Raw genomic sequence first — 16,174 nt, forward strand, 5'->3', positions numbered from 1 at the left:
CTATTTTTCTCCACTTCCTGTCTGACGTACCCAAAGTAAACTGCCTGTTCCTCAGGCCCAGAAGGATATGCATATAATTGGTAGCATTGGATAGAAAACACTCTGATGTTTGTAGAAATGTTAAAAATAATACAGAAATATTTAAATAATGTAATGAGACTACAATTGATATGGAGAAAATCCAAAGAAAAACCAACAGGATTTTTTTTTTTTGAGAGCCCATGCTCTTACAATGGATAAGCTATGAGTCCTATGCAATTCTAGCTCCCAGATTGCAATTCCTATGGCTTCCACTAGATGTCAACAGTCTTTGTTCAAGGTTTCAGGCTTGTTTCTTCTCAAACGAGGAAGAATTTTTAGTTTTGGTACAGGGAGTCTGAGTTGGAAATCAGTCTGTGCGCACGCGACAAAAAGGATGTGCACTTGCTAATTTAGTTTTTCTATTGAACATAATTATTTCCGTATGAAATATAATAGTTTAATTACATTTCAGGGTACCGGAGGATTAAGTAGAAATGTATTTTGACTTGTTTTAACGAAGTTTAGCGGTAGCTTTTTGAATTCCTTTCTCTGCATGTTGAACGAGTGGATTACTCAAATCGAGGGCGCCACCTAAACTGACTTTTTGGGATATAAAGAAGGATTTTATCTAACAAAACGACCATGCATGTTGTAGCTGGGACCCTTTGGATTGCAAATCAGAGGAAGATTTTCAAAAAGTAAGTGAATATTTAATAGCCCTTTGTGATTTTACGAAGCCTATGCTGGTGTTGATGTGAGGCTCCGTCCTCAAACAATCGCATGGCATGCTTTCGCTGTAAAGCCTATTGTAAATCGGACAGTTAGATTAACAAGAATTTAAGCTTTTAACCAATATAAGACACTTGTATATACCTAGATGTTTAATGTCCTTAATGTTTATGATTATTATTTGAATAGCAGCCCTTGTCGAGAGGTGTCCTGCTGACTAAGTATTCACACCCCTGAGTCAATACTTTGTAGAAGCACCTTTGGCAGCAATTCCAGCTGTGAGGGTTTCTGGGTAATTCTCTAAGAGCGATTCCAGCTGTGAGTCTTTCTGGGTAATTCTCTAAGAGCGATTACAGCTGTGAGTCTTTCTGGGTAATTCTATAAGAGCGATTACAGCTGTGAGTCTTTCTGGGTAAGTCTATAAGAGCTTTCAAAACCTGAATTGTGCAACATTTTCCTATTATTCTTTTCTAAAGTCTTCAAGCTCTGTCATTGGTTGTTGATCATTGCTAGACAACCATTTTCAGGTCTTGTCATTGATTTTCACGTAGATTTAAGCCAAAACTGTAACCCGGATCCTCTCAGGAACATAGGTTATCGTCCTGCTGAAATGTGAATTCATCTCCCAGTGTCTGGTGGAAAGCAGACTGAACCAGGTTTTCCTCTAGGACGTTGCTTGTGCTGAGCTCCAGTGACTGGGTGTATTGATACCATCATCCAAAGTGTAATTAATAACTTCACCAGGCTCAAAGGGATATTCAATGTCAGCTTTTTTATGTTTACCCATCTACCAATAGGTGCCCTTCTTTGTGAGGCATTTTGAAAAACCTCCCTGGTCTTTGTGGTTGAATCTGTGTCTGAAATTCACTGTGCGACTGATAATTGTATGTGTGAAGTACAGAGATCAGGAAGTCATTCAACTATCAGGTTAAACACTATTATTGCACACAGAGTGAGTCCGGGCAACATCTTATATGACTTGTTAATATTATACTGACTGACTCTAGACATGTCAGCTTTACATTTATACTGACTGACTCTAGACATGTCAGCTTCTCATTTATACTGACTGACTCTAGACATGTCAGCTTCTCATTTATACTGACTGACTCTAGACATGTCAGCTTTACATTTATACTGACTGACTCTAGACATGTCAGCTTCTCATTTATACTGACTGACTCTAGACATGTCAGCTTCTCATTTATACTGACTGACTCTAGACATGTCAGCTTCTCATTTATACTGACTGACTCTAGACATGTCAGCTTCTCATTTATACTGACTGACTCTAGACATGTCAGCTTCTCATTTATACTGACTGACTCTAGACATGTCAGCTTCTCATTTATACTGACTGACTCTAGACATGTCAGCTTTACATTTATACTGACTGACTCTAGACATGTCAGCTTCTCATTTATACTGACTGACTCTAGACATGTCAGCTTCTCATTTATACTGACTGACTCTAGACATGTCAGCTTCTCATTTATACTGACTGACTCTAGACATGTCAGCTTCTCATTTATACTGACTGACTCTAGACATGTCAGCTTTACATTTATACTGACTGACTCTAGACATGTCAGCTTCTCATTTATACTGACTGACTCTAGACATGTCAGCTTCTCATTTATACTGACTGACTCTAGACATGTCAGCTTCTCATTTATACTGACTGACTCTAGACATGTCAGCTTCTCATTTATACTGACTGACTCTAGACATGTCAGCTTTTCATTTTTAATTCGTTTGTAAAAAATTCTAAAAACATCATTCATGGGGGCGGCAGGGTAGCCTAGTGGTTAGAGCGTTGGACTAGTAACCAGAAGGTTGCAAGTTCAAACCCCCGAGCTGACAAGGTACAAATCTGTCGTTCTGCCCCTGAACAAGCAGTTAACCCTCTGTTCCTAGGGCCGTCATTGAAAATAAGAATTTGTTCTTAACTGACTTGTCTGGTTAAATAAAGGTAAAATAAATAAAAAATAAAAATTCCACTTTGTCATTATGGGGTATTGTGGGTAGGCCACTGACACAACATCTCAACTGAATAAGGTGCTCTGGTAGTTCTGTGAAGGTCTAGACGTTGTAACCTTCTTCTACATGTTGAAACATATATTTTAGTAAACCTGAATTAACGATAATCAATAAACGTGTGTGGGAATTCCTGACTCACCTTGAACCCGTCGAAGACGAAGGCATGTTGGTCAGAGCCCAGCTCCTGGTCCGGTAGACAGCCAGGCCGTGCCCAGCCGACCCTCATCTCCCCTGACGTCAGCACCTCAAACTCAAAGTACCACTTCCCAGCGTTCACACAGTACGTCTTCTCAGCTCGGAAGATACGGAACCGCTCAGCAGACATGTTACTGATGTCTGCCCTGGCTGCTGGAACAACAGGGTCAGACAACATGTTACTGATGTCTGCTGGAACAACAGGGTCAGATAACATGTTACTGATGTCTGCTCTGGCTGCTGAAACAACAGGGTCAGATAACATGTTACTGATGTCTGCTGAAACAACAGGGTCAGATAACATGTTACTGATGTCTGCTGAAACAACAGGGCCAGATAACATGATACTGATGTATGCTCTGTCTGCTGAAACAACAGGGTCAGATAACATGTTACTGATGTCTGCTGAAACAACAGGGTCAGATAACATGTTACTGATGTCTGCTGAAACAACAGGGCCAGATAACATGTTACTGATGTCTGCTCTGGCTGCTGAAACAACAGGGTCAGATAACATGTTACTGATGTCTGCTGAAACAACAGGGCCAGATAACATGTTACTGATGTCTGCTCTGGCTGCTGGAAACAACAGGGTCAGATAACATGTTACTGATGTCTGCTCTGGCTGCTGGAACAACAGGGCCAGATAACATGTTACTGATGTCTGCTCTGACTGCTGAAACAACAGGGCCAGATAACATGTTACTGATGTCTGCTGAAACAACAGGGCCAGATAACATGTTACTGATGTCTGCCCTGGCTGCTGGAACAACAGGGTCAGATAACATGTTACTGATGTCTGCTGAAACAACAGGGCCAGACAACATGTTACTGATGTCTGCTCTGGCTGCTGGAACAACAGGGCCAGATAACATGTTTCTGATGTCTGCTGAAACAACAGGGCCAGACAACATGTTACTGATGTCTGCTCTGGCTGCTGGAACAACAGGGCCAGATAACATGTTACTGATGTCTGCTCTGGCTGCTGAAACAACAGGGCCAGATAACATGTTACTGATGTCTGCTGAAACAACAGGGTCAGATAACATGTTACTGATGTCTGCTGAAACAACAGGGCCCGATAACATGTTACTGATGTCTGCTCTGGCTGCTGAAACAACAGGGCCAGATAACATGTTAATGATGTCTGCTGAAACAACAGGGTCAGATAACATGTTACTGATGTCTGCTGGAACAACAGGGCCAGATAACATGTTACTGATGTCTGCTCTGGCTGCTGAAACAACAGGGCCAGATAACATGTTACTGATGTCTGCTGAAACAACAGGGTCAGATAACATGTTACTGATGTCTGCTGGAACAACAGGGCCAGATAACATGTTTCTGATGTCTGCTGAAACAACAGGGTCAGACAACATGTTACTGATGTCTGCTCTGGCTGCTGAAACAACAGGGTCAGATAACATGTTACTGATTTATGCTCTGTCTGCTGGAACAACAGGGTCAGATAACATGTTACTGATGTCTGCTGGAACAACAGGGTCAGATAACATGTTACTGATGTCTGCTGAAACAACAGGGCCAGATAACATGTTACTGATGTCTGCTGGAACAACAGGGCCAGATAACATGTTACTGATGTCTGCTGGAACAACAGGGCCAGATAACATGTTACTGATGTCTGCTGGAACAACAGGGCCAGATAACATGTTACTGATGTCTGCTCTGGCTGCTGAAACAACAGGGCCAGATAACATGTTACTGATGTCTGCTGAAACAACAGGGTCAGATAACATGTTACTGATGTCTGCTGAAACAACAGGGCCAGATAACATGTTACTGATGTCTGCTCTGGCTGCTGAAACAACAGGGCCAGATAACATGTTAATGATGTCTGCTGAAACAACAGGGTCAGATAACATGTTACTGATGTCTGCTGGAACAACAGGGCCAGATAACATGTTACTGATGTCTGCTCTGGCTGCTGAAACAACAGGGCCAGATAACATGTTACTGATGTCTGCTGAAACAACAGGGTCAGATAACATGTTACTGATGTCTGCTGGAACAACAGGGCCAGATAACATGTTTCTGATGTCTGCTGAAACAACAGGGTCAGACAACATGTTACTGATGTCTGCTCTGGCTGCTGAAACAACAGGGTCAGATAACATGTTACTGATTTATTCTCGGTCTGCTGAAACAACAGGGTCAGATAACATGTTACTGATGTCTGCTGAAACAACAGGGTCAGATAACATGTTACTGATGTCTGCTGAAACAACAGGGCCAAATAACATGATACTGATGTATGCTCTGTCTGCTGAAACAACAGGGTCAGATAACATGTTACTGATGTCTGCTGAAACAACAGGGTCAGATAACATGTTACTGATGTCTGCTGAAACAACAGGGCCAGATAACATGTTACTGATGTCTGCTCTGGCTGCTGAAACAACAGGGTCAGATAACATGTTACTGATGTCTGCTGAAACAACAGGGTCAGATAACATGTTACTGATGTCTGCTGAAACAACAGGGCCAGATAACATGTTACTGATGTCTGCTCTGGCTGCTGAAACAACAGGGTCAGATAACATGTTACTGATGTCTGCTGAAACAACAGGGTCAGATAACATGTTACTGATGTCTGCTGAAACAACAGGGCCAGATAACATGTTACTGATGTCTGCTCTGGCTGCTGAAACAACAGGGTCAGATAACATGTTACTGATGTCTGCTCTGGCTGCTGGAACAGGGCCAGATAACATGTTACTGATGTCTGCTCTGACTGCTGAAACAACAGGGCCAGATAACATGTTACTGATGTCTGCTCTGGCTGCTGAAACAACAGGGTCAGATAACATGTTACTGATGTCTGCTGAAACAACAGGGCCAGATAACATGTTACTGATGTCTGCCCTGGCTGCTGGAACAACAGGGCCAGATAACATGTTACTGATGTCTGCTGAAACAACAGGGCCAGACAACATGTTACTGATGTCTGCTCTGGCTGCTGGAACAACAGGGCCAGATAACATGTTTCTGATGTCTGCTGAAACAACAGGGCCAGACAACATGTTACTGATGTCTGCTCTGGCTGCTGGAACAACAGGGCCAGATAACATGTTACTGATGTCTGCTCTGGCTGCTGAAACAACAGGGCCAGATAACATGTTACTGATGTCTGCTGAAACAACAGGGTCAGATAACATGTTACTGATGTCTGCTGAAACAACAGGGCCCGATAACATGTTACTGATGTCTGCTCTGGCTGCTGAAACAACAGGGCCAGATAACATGTTAATGATGTCTGCTGAAACAACAGGGTCAGATAACATGTTACTGATGTCTGCTGGAACAACAGGGCCAGATAACATGTTACTGATGTCTGCTCTGGCTGCTGAAACAACAGGGCCAGATAACATGTTACTGATGTCTGCTGAAACAACAGGGTCAGATAACATGTTACTGATGTCTGCTGGAACAACAGGGCCAGATAACATGTTTCTGATGTCTGCTGAAACAACAGGGTCAGACAACATGTTACTGATGTCTGCTCTGGCTGCTGAAACAACAGGGTCAGATAACATGTTACTGATTTATGCTCTGTCTGCTGGAACAACAGGGTCAGATAACATGTTACTGATGTCTGCTGGAACAACAGGGCCAGATAACATGTTACTGATGTCTGCTCTGGCTGCTGAAACAACAGGGCCAGATAACATGTTACTGATGTCTGCTGAAACAACAGGGTCAGATAACATGTTACTGATGTCTGCTGAAACAACAGGGCCAGATAACATGTTACTGATGTCTGCTCTGGCTGCTGAAACAACAGGGCCAGATAACATGTTAATGATGTCTGCTGAAACAACAGGGTCAGATAACATGTTACTGATGTCTGCTGGAACAACAGGGCCAGATAACATGTTACTGATGTCTGCTCTGGCTGCTGAAACAACAGGGCCAGATAACATGTTACTGATGTCTGCTGAAACAACAGGGTCAGATAACATGTTACTGATGTCTGCTGGAACAACAGGGCCAGATAACATGTTTCTGATGTCTGCTGAAACATCAGGGTCAGACAACATGTTACTGATGTCTGCTCTGGCTGCTGAAACAACAGGGTCAGATAACATGTTACTGATTTATTCTCTGTCTGCTGAAACAACAGGGTCAGATAACATGTTACTGATGTCTGCTGAAACAACAGGGTCAGATAACATGTTACTGATGTCTGCTGAAACAACAGGGTCAGATAACATGTTACTGATGTCTGCTGAAACAACAGGGTCAGATAACATGTTACTGATGTATGCTCTGGCTGCTGAAACAACAGGGTCAGATAACATGTTACTGATGTCTACTGAAACAACAGGGCCAGATAACATGTTACTGATGTCTGCTCTGGCTGCTGGAACAACAGGGTCAGATAACATGTTACTGATGTCTGCTCTGGCTGCTGAAACAACAGGGTCAGACAACATGTTACTGATGTCTGCTGAAACAACAGGGTCAGACAACATGTTACTGATGTCTGCTCTGGCTGCTGAAACAACAGGGTCAGATAACATGTTACTGGTGTCTGCCCTGGCTGCTGGAACAACAGGGTCAGATAACATGTTACTGATGTCTGCTGAAACAACAGGGCATGATAACATGTTACTGGTGTCTGCCCTGGCTGCTGGAACAACAGGGCCAGATAACATGTTACTGATGTCTGCTCTGGCTGCTGGAACAACAGGGCCATATAACATGTTACTGATGTCTGCCGAAACAACAGGGTCAGATAACATGTTACTGATGTCTGCTGAAACAACAGGGCCAGATAACATGTTACTGATGTCTGCTCTGGCTGCTGAAACAACAGGGTCAGATAACATGTTACTGATGTCTGCTGAAACAACAGGGCCAGATAACATGTTACTGATGTCTGCTCTGGCTGCTGGAACAACAGGGCCAGATAACATGTTACTGATGTCTGCTCTGGCTGCTGGAACAACAGGGCCAGATAACATGTTACTGATGTCTGCTGAAACAACAGGGCCAGATAACATGTTACTGATGTCTGCTCTGGCTGCTGAAACAACAGGGCCAGATAACATGTTACTGATGTCTTCTGAAACAACAGGGCCAGATAACATGTTACTGATGTCTGCTGAAACAACAGGGTCAGATAACATGTTACTGATGTCTGCTGAAACAACAGGGCCAGATAACATGTTAATGATGTCTGCTGAAACAACAGGGCCAGATAACATGTTACTGATGTCTGCTGAAACAACAGGGCCAGATAACATGTTACTGATGTCTGCTCTGGCTGCTGAAACAACAGGGTCAGATAACATGTTACTGGTGTCTGTTGAAACAACAGGGCCAGATAACATGTTACTGATGTCTGCTCTGGCTGCTGGAACAACAGGGCCAGATAACATGTAGTAGTGTAATATCCTATACTATACTATACTATACTATACTGACATTAATACACAACCTGTTGTAGGTTGGTTAATCAGTGTGATCATTTCTCAAAACAAATCCACCCTGGATATCCATCAACTAAAACTATGTGTCTTGAAGGGTACTAAAACTAGCTAGCAATAGCCAGGCTCCACAGCTATCTCCACAGCTAGCGCCACAGCTATCTCCACAGCTAGCACCACAGCTATCTTCACAGCTAGCATCACGGCTATCTCCACAGCTAGCGCCACAGCTAGCGCCACGGCTATCTCCACAGCTAGCATCACAGCTATCTTCACAGCTAGCATCACGGTTATCTCCACAGCTAGCGCCACAGCTATCTCCACAGCTAGCGCCACGGCTATCTCCACAGCTAGCGCCACGGCTATCTCCACAGCTAGCATCACAGCTATCTTCACAGCTAGCATCACGGTTATCTCCACAGCTAGCGCCACAGCTAGCGCCACAGTAAAAGCTATATTAAAATGATCTATGTCTGGGTGTTTACGCAGGCAACTGCTGCATGCTCCTGCAATATAACAGTAAATACAATCATGTCACGAGGAAACAGACATCTCCCTGTGCGTCATAAAAGCCCCTCTGAACAGACTAGTGGGTCAACTCGTCATTGGGCTTATATAAGAGACTCTGTGGGGTTTTATGTGCTGTTGGTCACTGATGAATGAGGGAGAGTAAGGGTATTGTCACTGTCAGGGGTAGTGGATTTAACCCAGGTCGCCGATGTGGAGGGAGGTGAGGTAGAGTGTTTGGACTGAACCATAAAGGAGGGGAGGGGTGTGTGAGGTAGAGTGTTTGGACTGAACCATAAAGGAGGGGAGGGGTGTGTGAGGTAGAGTGTTTGGACTGAACCATAAAGGAGTTGAGGGGTGTGCGAGGTAGAGTGTTTGGACTGAACCATAAAGGAGGTGAGGGGTGTGTGAGGTAGAGTGTTTGGACTGAACCATAAAGGAGGTGAGGGGTGTGTGTGTGCTTTGACTGTACCATGGTCCTGATCCGGAGCCTCCAGGTTGTATCCGTACCCCAGCAGGGTGCGGACAGCCTCCCTCAGACTGTCCTTGTTGGACTTCTTGGTCCTCTCGTCCAGCAGAGTGTACGGAACCAAGCGAGGGTTCCTACGATTCTTCACATCCTTCACAAGGAAGGGGGAGATAGTTAGGACTTCATAAACACACTGAACTAAAGAAGTGGAGGACTACATAAACACACTGACCTAAAGAAGTGGAGGACTACATAAACACACTGAACTAAAGAAGATGAGGACTACATAAACACACTGAACTAAAGAAGATGAGTTAGGACTACATAAACACACTGACCTAAAGAAGAAGAGTTAGGACTTCATAAACACACTGACCTAAAGAAGAAGAGGAGGACTTCATAAACACACTGACCTAAAGAAGAAGAGGACTTCATAAACACACTGACCTAAAGAAGAAGAGGACTTCATAAACACACTGAAGATAAGTACCCTTAGTTTTATTGAGTGAAATGTTTCTCCTGACTGGACATTTTCTACCCTGCAAGTCATTGGATGTTAACTACTTGTATCTCTAACTTTATAAACGCAGAGGCAAATATGGAAGGCCTACCCCTCTCACCAGACTAACCCTAACCCCCTCTAAAACAATATATACACCAGACTAACCCTGACCCCCTCTAAAACTATATATACACACCAGACTAACCCTAACCCCCTCTAAAACAATATATACACCAGACTAACCCTGACCCCTCTAAAACAATATATACACCAGACTAACCCTAACCCCCTCTAAAACAATATATACACCAGACTAACCCTAACCCCCTCTAAAACAATATATACACCAGACTAAACCTGACCCCCTCTAAAACAATATATACACCAGACTAACCCTAACCCCCTCTAAAACAATATATACACCAGACTAACCCTGACCCCCTCTAAAACAATATATACACCAGACTAACCCTAACCCCCTCTAAAACTATATATACACCAGACTAACCCTGACCCCCTCTAAAACAATATATACACCAGACTAACCCTAACCCCCTCTAAAACTATATATACACCAGACTAACCCTAACCCCCTCTAAAACAATATATACACCAGACTAACCCTAACCCCCTCTAAAACAATATATACACCAGACTAACCCTGACCCCCTCTAAAACAATATATACACCAGACTAACCCTAACACCCTCTAAAACAATATATACACCAGACTAACCCTAACCCCCTCTAAAACAATATATACACCAGACTAACCCTGACCCCCTCTAAAACAATATATACACCAGACTAACCCTAACCCCCTCTAAAACAATATATACACCAGACTAACCCTGACCCCCTCTAAAACAATATATACACCAGGCTAACCCTAACCCCCTCTAAAACAACATATACACCAGACTAACCCTGACCCCCTCTAAAACAATATATACACCAGACTAACCCTAACCCCCTCTAAAACAATATATACACCAGACTAACCCTGACCCCCTCTAAAACAATATATACACCAGACTAACCCTAACCCCCTCTAAAACAACATATACACCAGACTAACCCTCACCTCTAGACTTGCTCTGTACCAGACTAACCCTAACCTCTAGACTTGCTCTGTACCAGACTAACCCTAACCCCCTCTAAAACAATATATACACCAGACTAACCCTAACCCCCTCTAAAACAATATATACACCAGACTAACCCTAACCCCCTCTAAAACAATATATACACCAGACTAACCCTGACCCCCTCTAAAACAATATATACACCAGACTAACCCTAACCCCCTCTAAAACAATATATACACCAGACTAACCCTAACCCCCTCTAAAACAATATATACACCAGACTAACCCTGACCCCCTCTAAAACAATATATACACCAGACTAACCCTGACCCCCTCTAAAACAATATATACACCAGACTAACCCTAACCCCCTCTAAAACAACATATACACCAGACTAACCCTGACCCCCTCTAAAACAATATATACACCAGACTAACCCTAACCCCCTCTAAAACAATATATACACCAGACTAACCCTGACCCCCTCTAAAACAATATATACACCAGACTAACCCTAACCCCCTCTAAAACAACATATACACCAGACTAACCCTCACATCTAGACTTGCTCTGTACCAGACTAACCCTAACCCCCTCTAAAACTATATATACACCAGACTAACCCTGACCCCTCTAAAACAATATATACACCAGACTAACCCTAACCCCCTCTAAAACAACATATACACCAGACTAACCCTAACCCCCTCTAAAACAATATATACACCAGACTAACCCTAACCCCCTCTAAAACAATATATACACCAGACTAACCCTAACCCCCTCCAAAACTATATATATACCAGACTAACCCTAACCCCCTCCAAAACTATATATACACCAGACTAACCCTAACCTCTAGACTTGCATAGACTGTTGTGTCAGGCTGTCAGCCTGGTTTCACTACCAGGATCATTCTCAGGACTGTTAACAGCATGTGTCTTAACACACTTGATGAATAACCCTGACAGCTGTAATCCTGCATGTAGCAGTCCTACCAGTCATCCCCTCTCCTTCCTACCAGTCATCCCTTCTCCTTCCTACCAGTCATCCCATCTCCTTCCTACCAGTCATCCCCTCTCCTTCCTAACAGTCATCCCCTCTCCTTCCTACCAGTCATCCCCTTTCCTCTCTCCATGTAGCAGTCCTACCAGTCATCACCTCTACTTCCTACCAGTCATCCCCTCTCCTCCCTACCAGTCATCCCCTCTCCTTCCTACCAGTCATCCCCTCTCCTTCCTACCAGTCATTCCGTCTCCTTCCTACCAGTCATCCCCTCTCCTTCCTACCAGTCATCCCCTCTCCTTCCTCCATGTAGCACTCCTACCAGTCATCCCCTCTCCTTCCTACCAGTCATCCCCTCTCCTCCCTCCATGTAGCAGTCCTACCAGTCACCCCCTCTCCTTCCTACCAGTCATCCCCTCTCCTCCCTCCATGTAGCAGTCCTACCAGTCATCCCCTCTCCTTCCTATCAGTCATTCCCTCTCCTTCCTACCCGTCATCCCCTCTCTTTCCTACCAGTCATCCCCTCTCCTCCCTCCATGTAGCAGTCCTACCAGTCATCCCCTCTCCTTCCTACCAGTCATCCCCTCTCCTTCCTCCATGTAGCAGTCCTACCAGTCATCCCCTCTCCTTCCTACCAGTCATCCCCTCTCCTTCCTACCCGTCATCCCCTCTCCTTCCTACCAGTCATCCCCTCTCCTTCCTCCATGTAGCAGTCCTACCAGTCATCCCCTCTCCTTCCTACCAGTCATCCCCTCTCCTTCCTCCATGTAGCAGTCCTACCATTCATCCAATCTCCTTCCTACCAGTCATCCCCTCTCCTTCCTCCATGTAGCAGTCCTACCATTCATCCCCTCTCCTTCCTACCAGTCATCCCCTCTCCTTCCTACCAGTCATCCCCTCTCCTTCCTCCATGTAGCAGTCCTACCATTCATCCCCTCTCCTTCCTACCAGTCATACCCTCTCCTTCCTACCAGTCATCCCCTCTCCTTCCTACCCGTCATCCCCTCTCCTTCCTACCAGTCATCCCCTCTCCTTCCTACCAGTCATCCCCTCTCCTTCCTACCAGTCATCCCCTCTCCTTCCTACCAGTCATCCCCTCTCCTTCCACCATGTAGCAGTCCTATCAGTCATCCCCTTTCCTTCCTACCAGTCATCCCCTCTCCTTCCTACCAGTCATCCCCTCTCCTTCCTACCAGTCATCCCCTCTCCTTCCTACCTGTCATCCCCTTTCCTTCCTACCAGTCATCCCCTCTCCTTCCTACCAGTCATCCCCTCTCCTTCCTACCAGTCATCCCCTCTCCTTCCTACCAGTCATCCCCTCTCCTTCCACCATGTAGCAGTCCTATCAGTCATCCCCTTTCCTTCCTACCAGTCATCCCCTCTCCTTCCTACCAGTCATCCCCTCTCCTTCCCACCAGTCATCCACTCTCCTTCCTACCAGTCATCCCCTCTCCTTCCTACCAGTCATCCCCTCTCCTTTCTCCATGTAGCAGCCCTACCAGTCATCCTCTCTCCTTCCTACCAGGCATCCCCTCTCCTTCCTCCATGTAGAAGCCCTACCAGTCATCCCCTCTCCTAGCCCTCTCCCTCCACCCACCACTCTCCACCCTGTAGTATAGTCTGTAGTCTGTAGTCTAGTCGTTAGTATGTACTAAGCTAAGGTTAACTTGAGCTGACAGGCAGATCAGGAAAACTCCAGACTCGCACCTCCCAGTGGTGATAGTTCTAGCTACAGCAGCACCTCTGTAGTGGGCCCATCAGTACCTCTGTAGTGGGCCCATCAGTACCTCTGTAGTGGGCCCATCAGAACCTCTGTAGTGGGCCCATCAGAACCTCTGTAGTGGGTCCATCAGAACCTCTGTAATGGGCCCAGTAGCACCTCTGTAGTGGGCCCATCAGTACCTCTGTAGTGGGCCCATCAGTACCTCTGTAGTGGGCCCATCAGTACCTCTGTAGTGGGCCCATTAAAGATGCCAAGGGTCCTATACAATTTTCTTTGGGCGGCTGTTGAGCTGTTTCAGCACCCTGGTCAATGCCCCCACCACCCCCATCCCCACCACCACCACCCCCACACCCACCACCACCCCCACCCCCACACCGCTGCAGCCCGGCTGCACACACAAACACACACACCTTTGGGTGACACACCTGCTGGATGCCGTAGGTCCAGCCCTGGCGTATGCGATCCCTGGCCCACACATTGTGAGCGTTCTCCGCCAGCTTGTCCACCATGGCCTCCTGGGTAGAGGCCAGCTTGATGTGCCCCAGGTCCATAGGAGCAGGCTTGTAGCCACTAGACAGCTCATAACTGGACCAGAGAGGACACATGGACCCATAGAGAGAGAGAAAACATTAGTCTAGGGAGACGCTGTTGGATGGGAGAAAAATAGTTTGTCGTGAGAATGTTTACCCATCTGGTGAAGGACTAGGTTCAAATATTAAAACAGACACCCATGTGATAAAGGACTAGAATAAAACATTAAAACAGACACCCATCTGATAAAGGACTAGGTTAAAACAGACACCCATCTGGTAAAGGACTAGGTTAAAACATTAAAACAGACACCCATCTGGTAAAGGACTAGCTTAAAACATTAAAACAGACACCCATCTGGTGAAGGACTAGGTTATAACATTAAAACAGACACCCATCTGGTGAAGGACTAGGTTAAAACATTAAAACAGACACCCATCTGGTGAAGGACTAGGTTATAACATTAAAACAGACACCCATCTGGTAAAGGACTAGGTTAAAACATTAAAACAGACACCCATCTGGTAAAGGACTAGGTTAAAACAGACACCCATCTGATAAAGGACTAGGATAAAACATTAAAACAGACACCCATCTGATAAAGGACTAGATTAAAACAGACACCCATCTGGTAAAGGACTAGGTTAAAATAGAAAAATAGTCATTTTTGGTAAGGCACAAGCTAAGGCAAAATATGCACTTAAACTGAAATGTGTACCAGTACATCCAACACACTAGCAGTCATTGACATTGCACTTGGAGAACGTAAATAGCTATGAGCAGAGATGTCAATCTTAGCGACTAGCAGCAGAGGCTGGAGAACATACAGTAGGTGCTAACTGTTGTGTAATAAGATGGTACAGACCGACTGAAGTGAGGAAAGTGACTCACGTGGCAGAGAGCTTGAGGTTCTTCACCTTCTCCACCGCGTGCTCATCAGCCAGCCCCACGTGGCAACCCAGGGCCAAGAGAGTCCTTCAGACCAATCAGAAAGGAGAAGTCAGCTTCACTAAGAGAGGGTGTGCCTAACTTCACACAAATCAAATCGTATTTGCCACATGCCCCCGAATACAACAGGTGTAGTAGACCTTACAGTGAAATGCTGAATACAACAGGTGTAGTAGACCTTACAGTGAAATGCTGAATACAACAGGTGTAGTAGACCTTACAGTGAAATGCTGAATACAACAGGTGTAGTAGACCTTACAGTGAAATGCTGAATACAATAGGTGTAGTAGACCTTACAGCGAAATGCTGAATACAACAGGTGTAGTAGACCTTACAGTGAAATGCTGAATACAACAGGTGTAGTAGACCTCACAGTAAAATGCTGAATTCAACAGGTGTAGTAGACCTTACAGTGAAATGCTGAATACAACAGGTGTAGTAGACCTCACAGTGAAATGCTGAATTCAACAGGTGTAGTAGACCTCACAGTGAAATGCTGAATACAACAGGTGTAGTAGACCTCACAGTGAAATGCTGAATACAACAGGTGTAGTAGACCTTACAGTGAAATGCTGAATACAACAGGTGTAGTAGACCTTACAGTGAAATGCTGAATACAACAGGTGTAGTAGACCTTACAGTGAAATGCTGAATACAACAGGTGTAGTAGACCTTACAGCGAAATGATGAATACAACAGGTGTAGTAGACCTCACAGTGAAATGCTGAATACAACAGGTGTAGTAGACCTCACAGTGAAATGCTGAATACAACAGGTGTAGTAGACCTTACAGTGAAATGCTGAATACAACAGGTGTAGTAGACCTTACAGTGAAATGCTGAATACAACAGGTGTAGTAGACCTTACAGTGAAATGCTGAATACAACAGGTGTAGTAGACCTTACAGCGAAATGCTGAATACAACAGGTGTAGTAGACCTCACAGTGAAATGCTGAATACAACAG

At 44.8% G+C, this 16,174-nt stretch overlaps 1 protein-coding gene across 1 annotated transcript in view; it reads right to left on the reverse strand.

Annotated features, from left to right (window-relative positions):
- Window positions 1-16,174, reverse strand: part of LOC109887079 (ryanodine receptor 2) — a 307,522-nt gene that overhangs the window by 235,921 nt on the left and 55,427 nt on the right. Inside the window, 4 exon segments of the mRNA XM_031820923.1 lie at window positions 2,930-3,135; window positions 9,415-9,562; window positions 14,156-14,315; window positions 15,153-15,236. Coding sequence (XP_031676783.1) covers window positions 2,930-3,135; window positions 9,415-9,562; window positions 14,156-14,315; window positions 15,153-15,236 — 598 coding nt within the window.

The sequence above is a fragment of the Oncorhynchus kisutch genome, unplaced genomic scaffold, assembly GCF_002021735.2.
Source record: "Oncorhynchus kisutch isolate 150728-3 unplaced genomic scaffold, Okis_V2 scaffold3741, whole genome shotgun sequence".
Classification (NCBI taxonomy): Eukaryota; Metazoa; Chordata; class Actinopteri; order Salmoniformes; family Salmonidae; genus Oncorhynchus; species Oncorhynchus kisutch.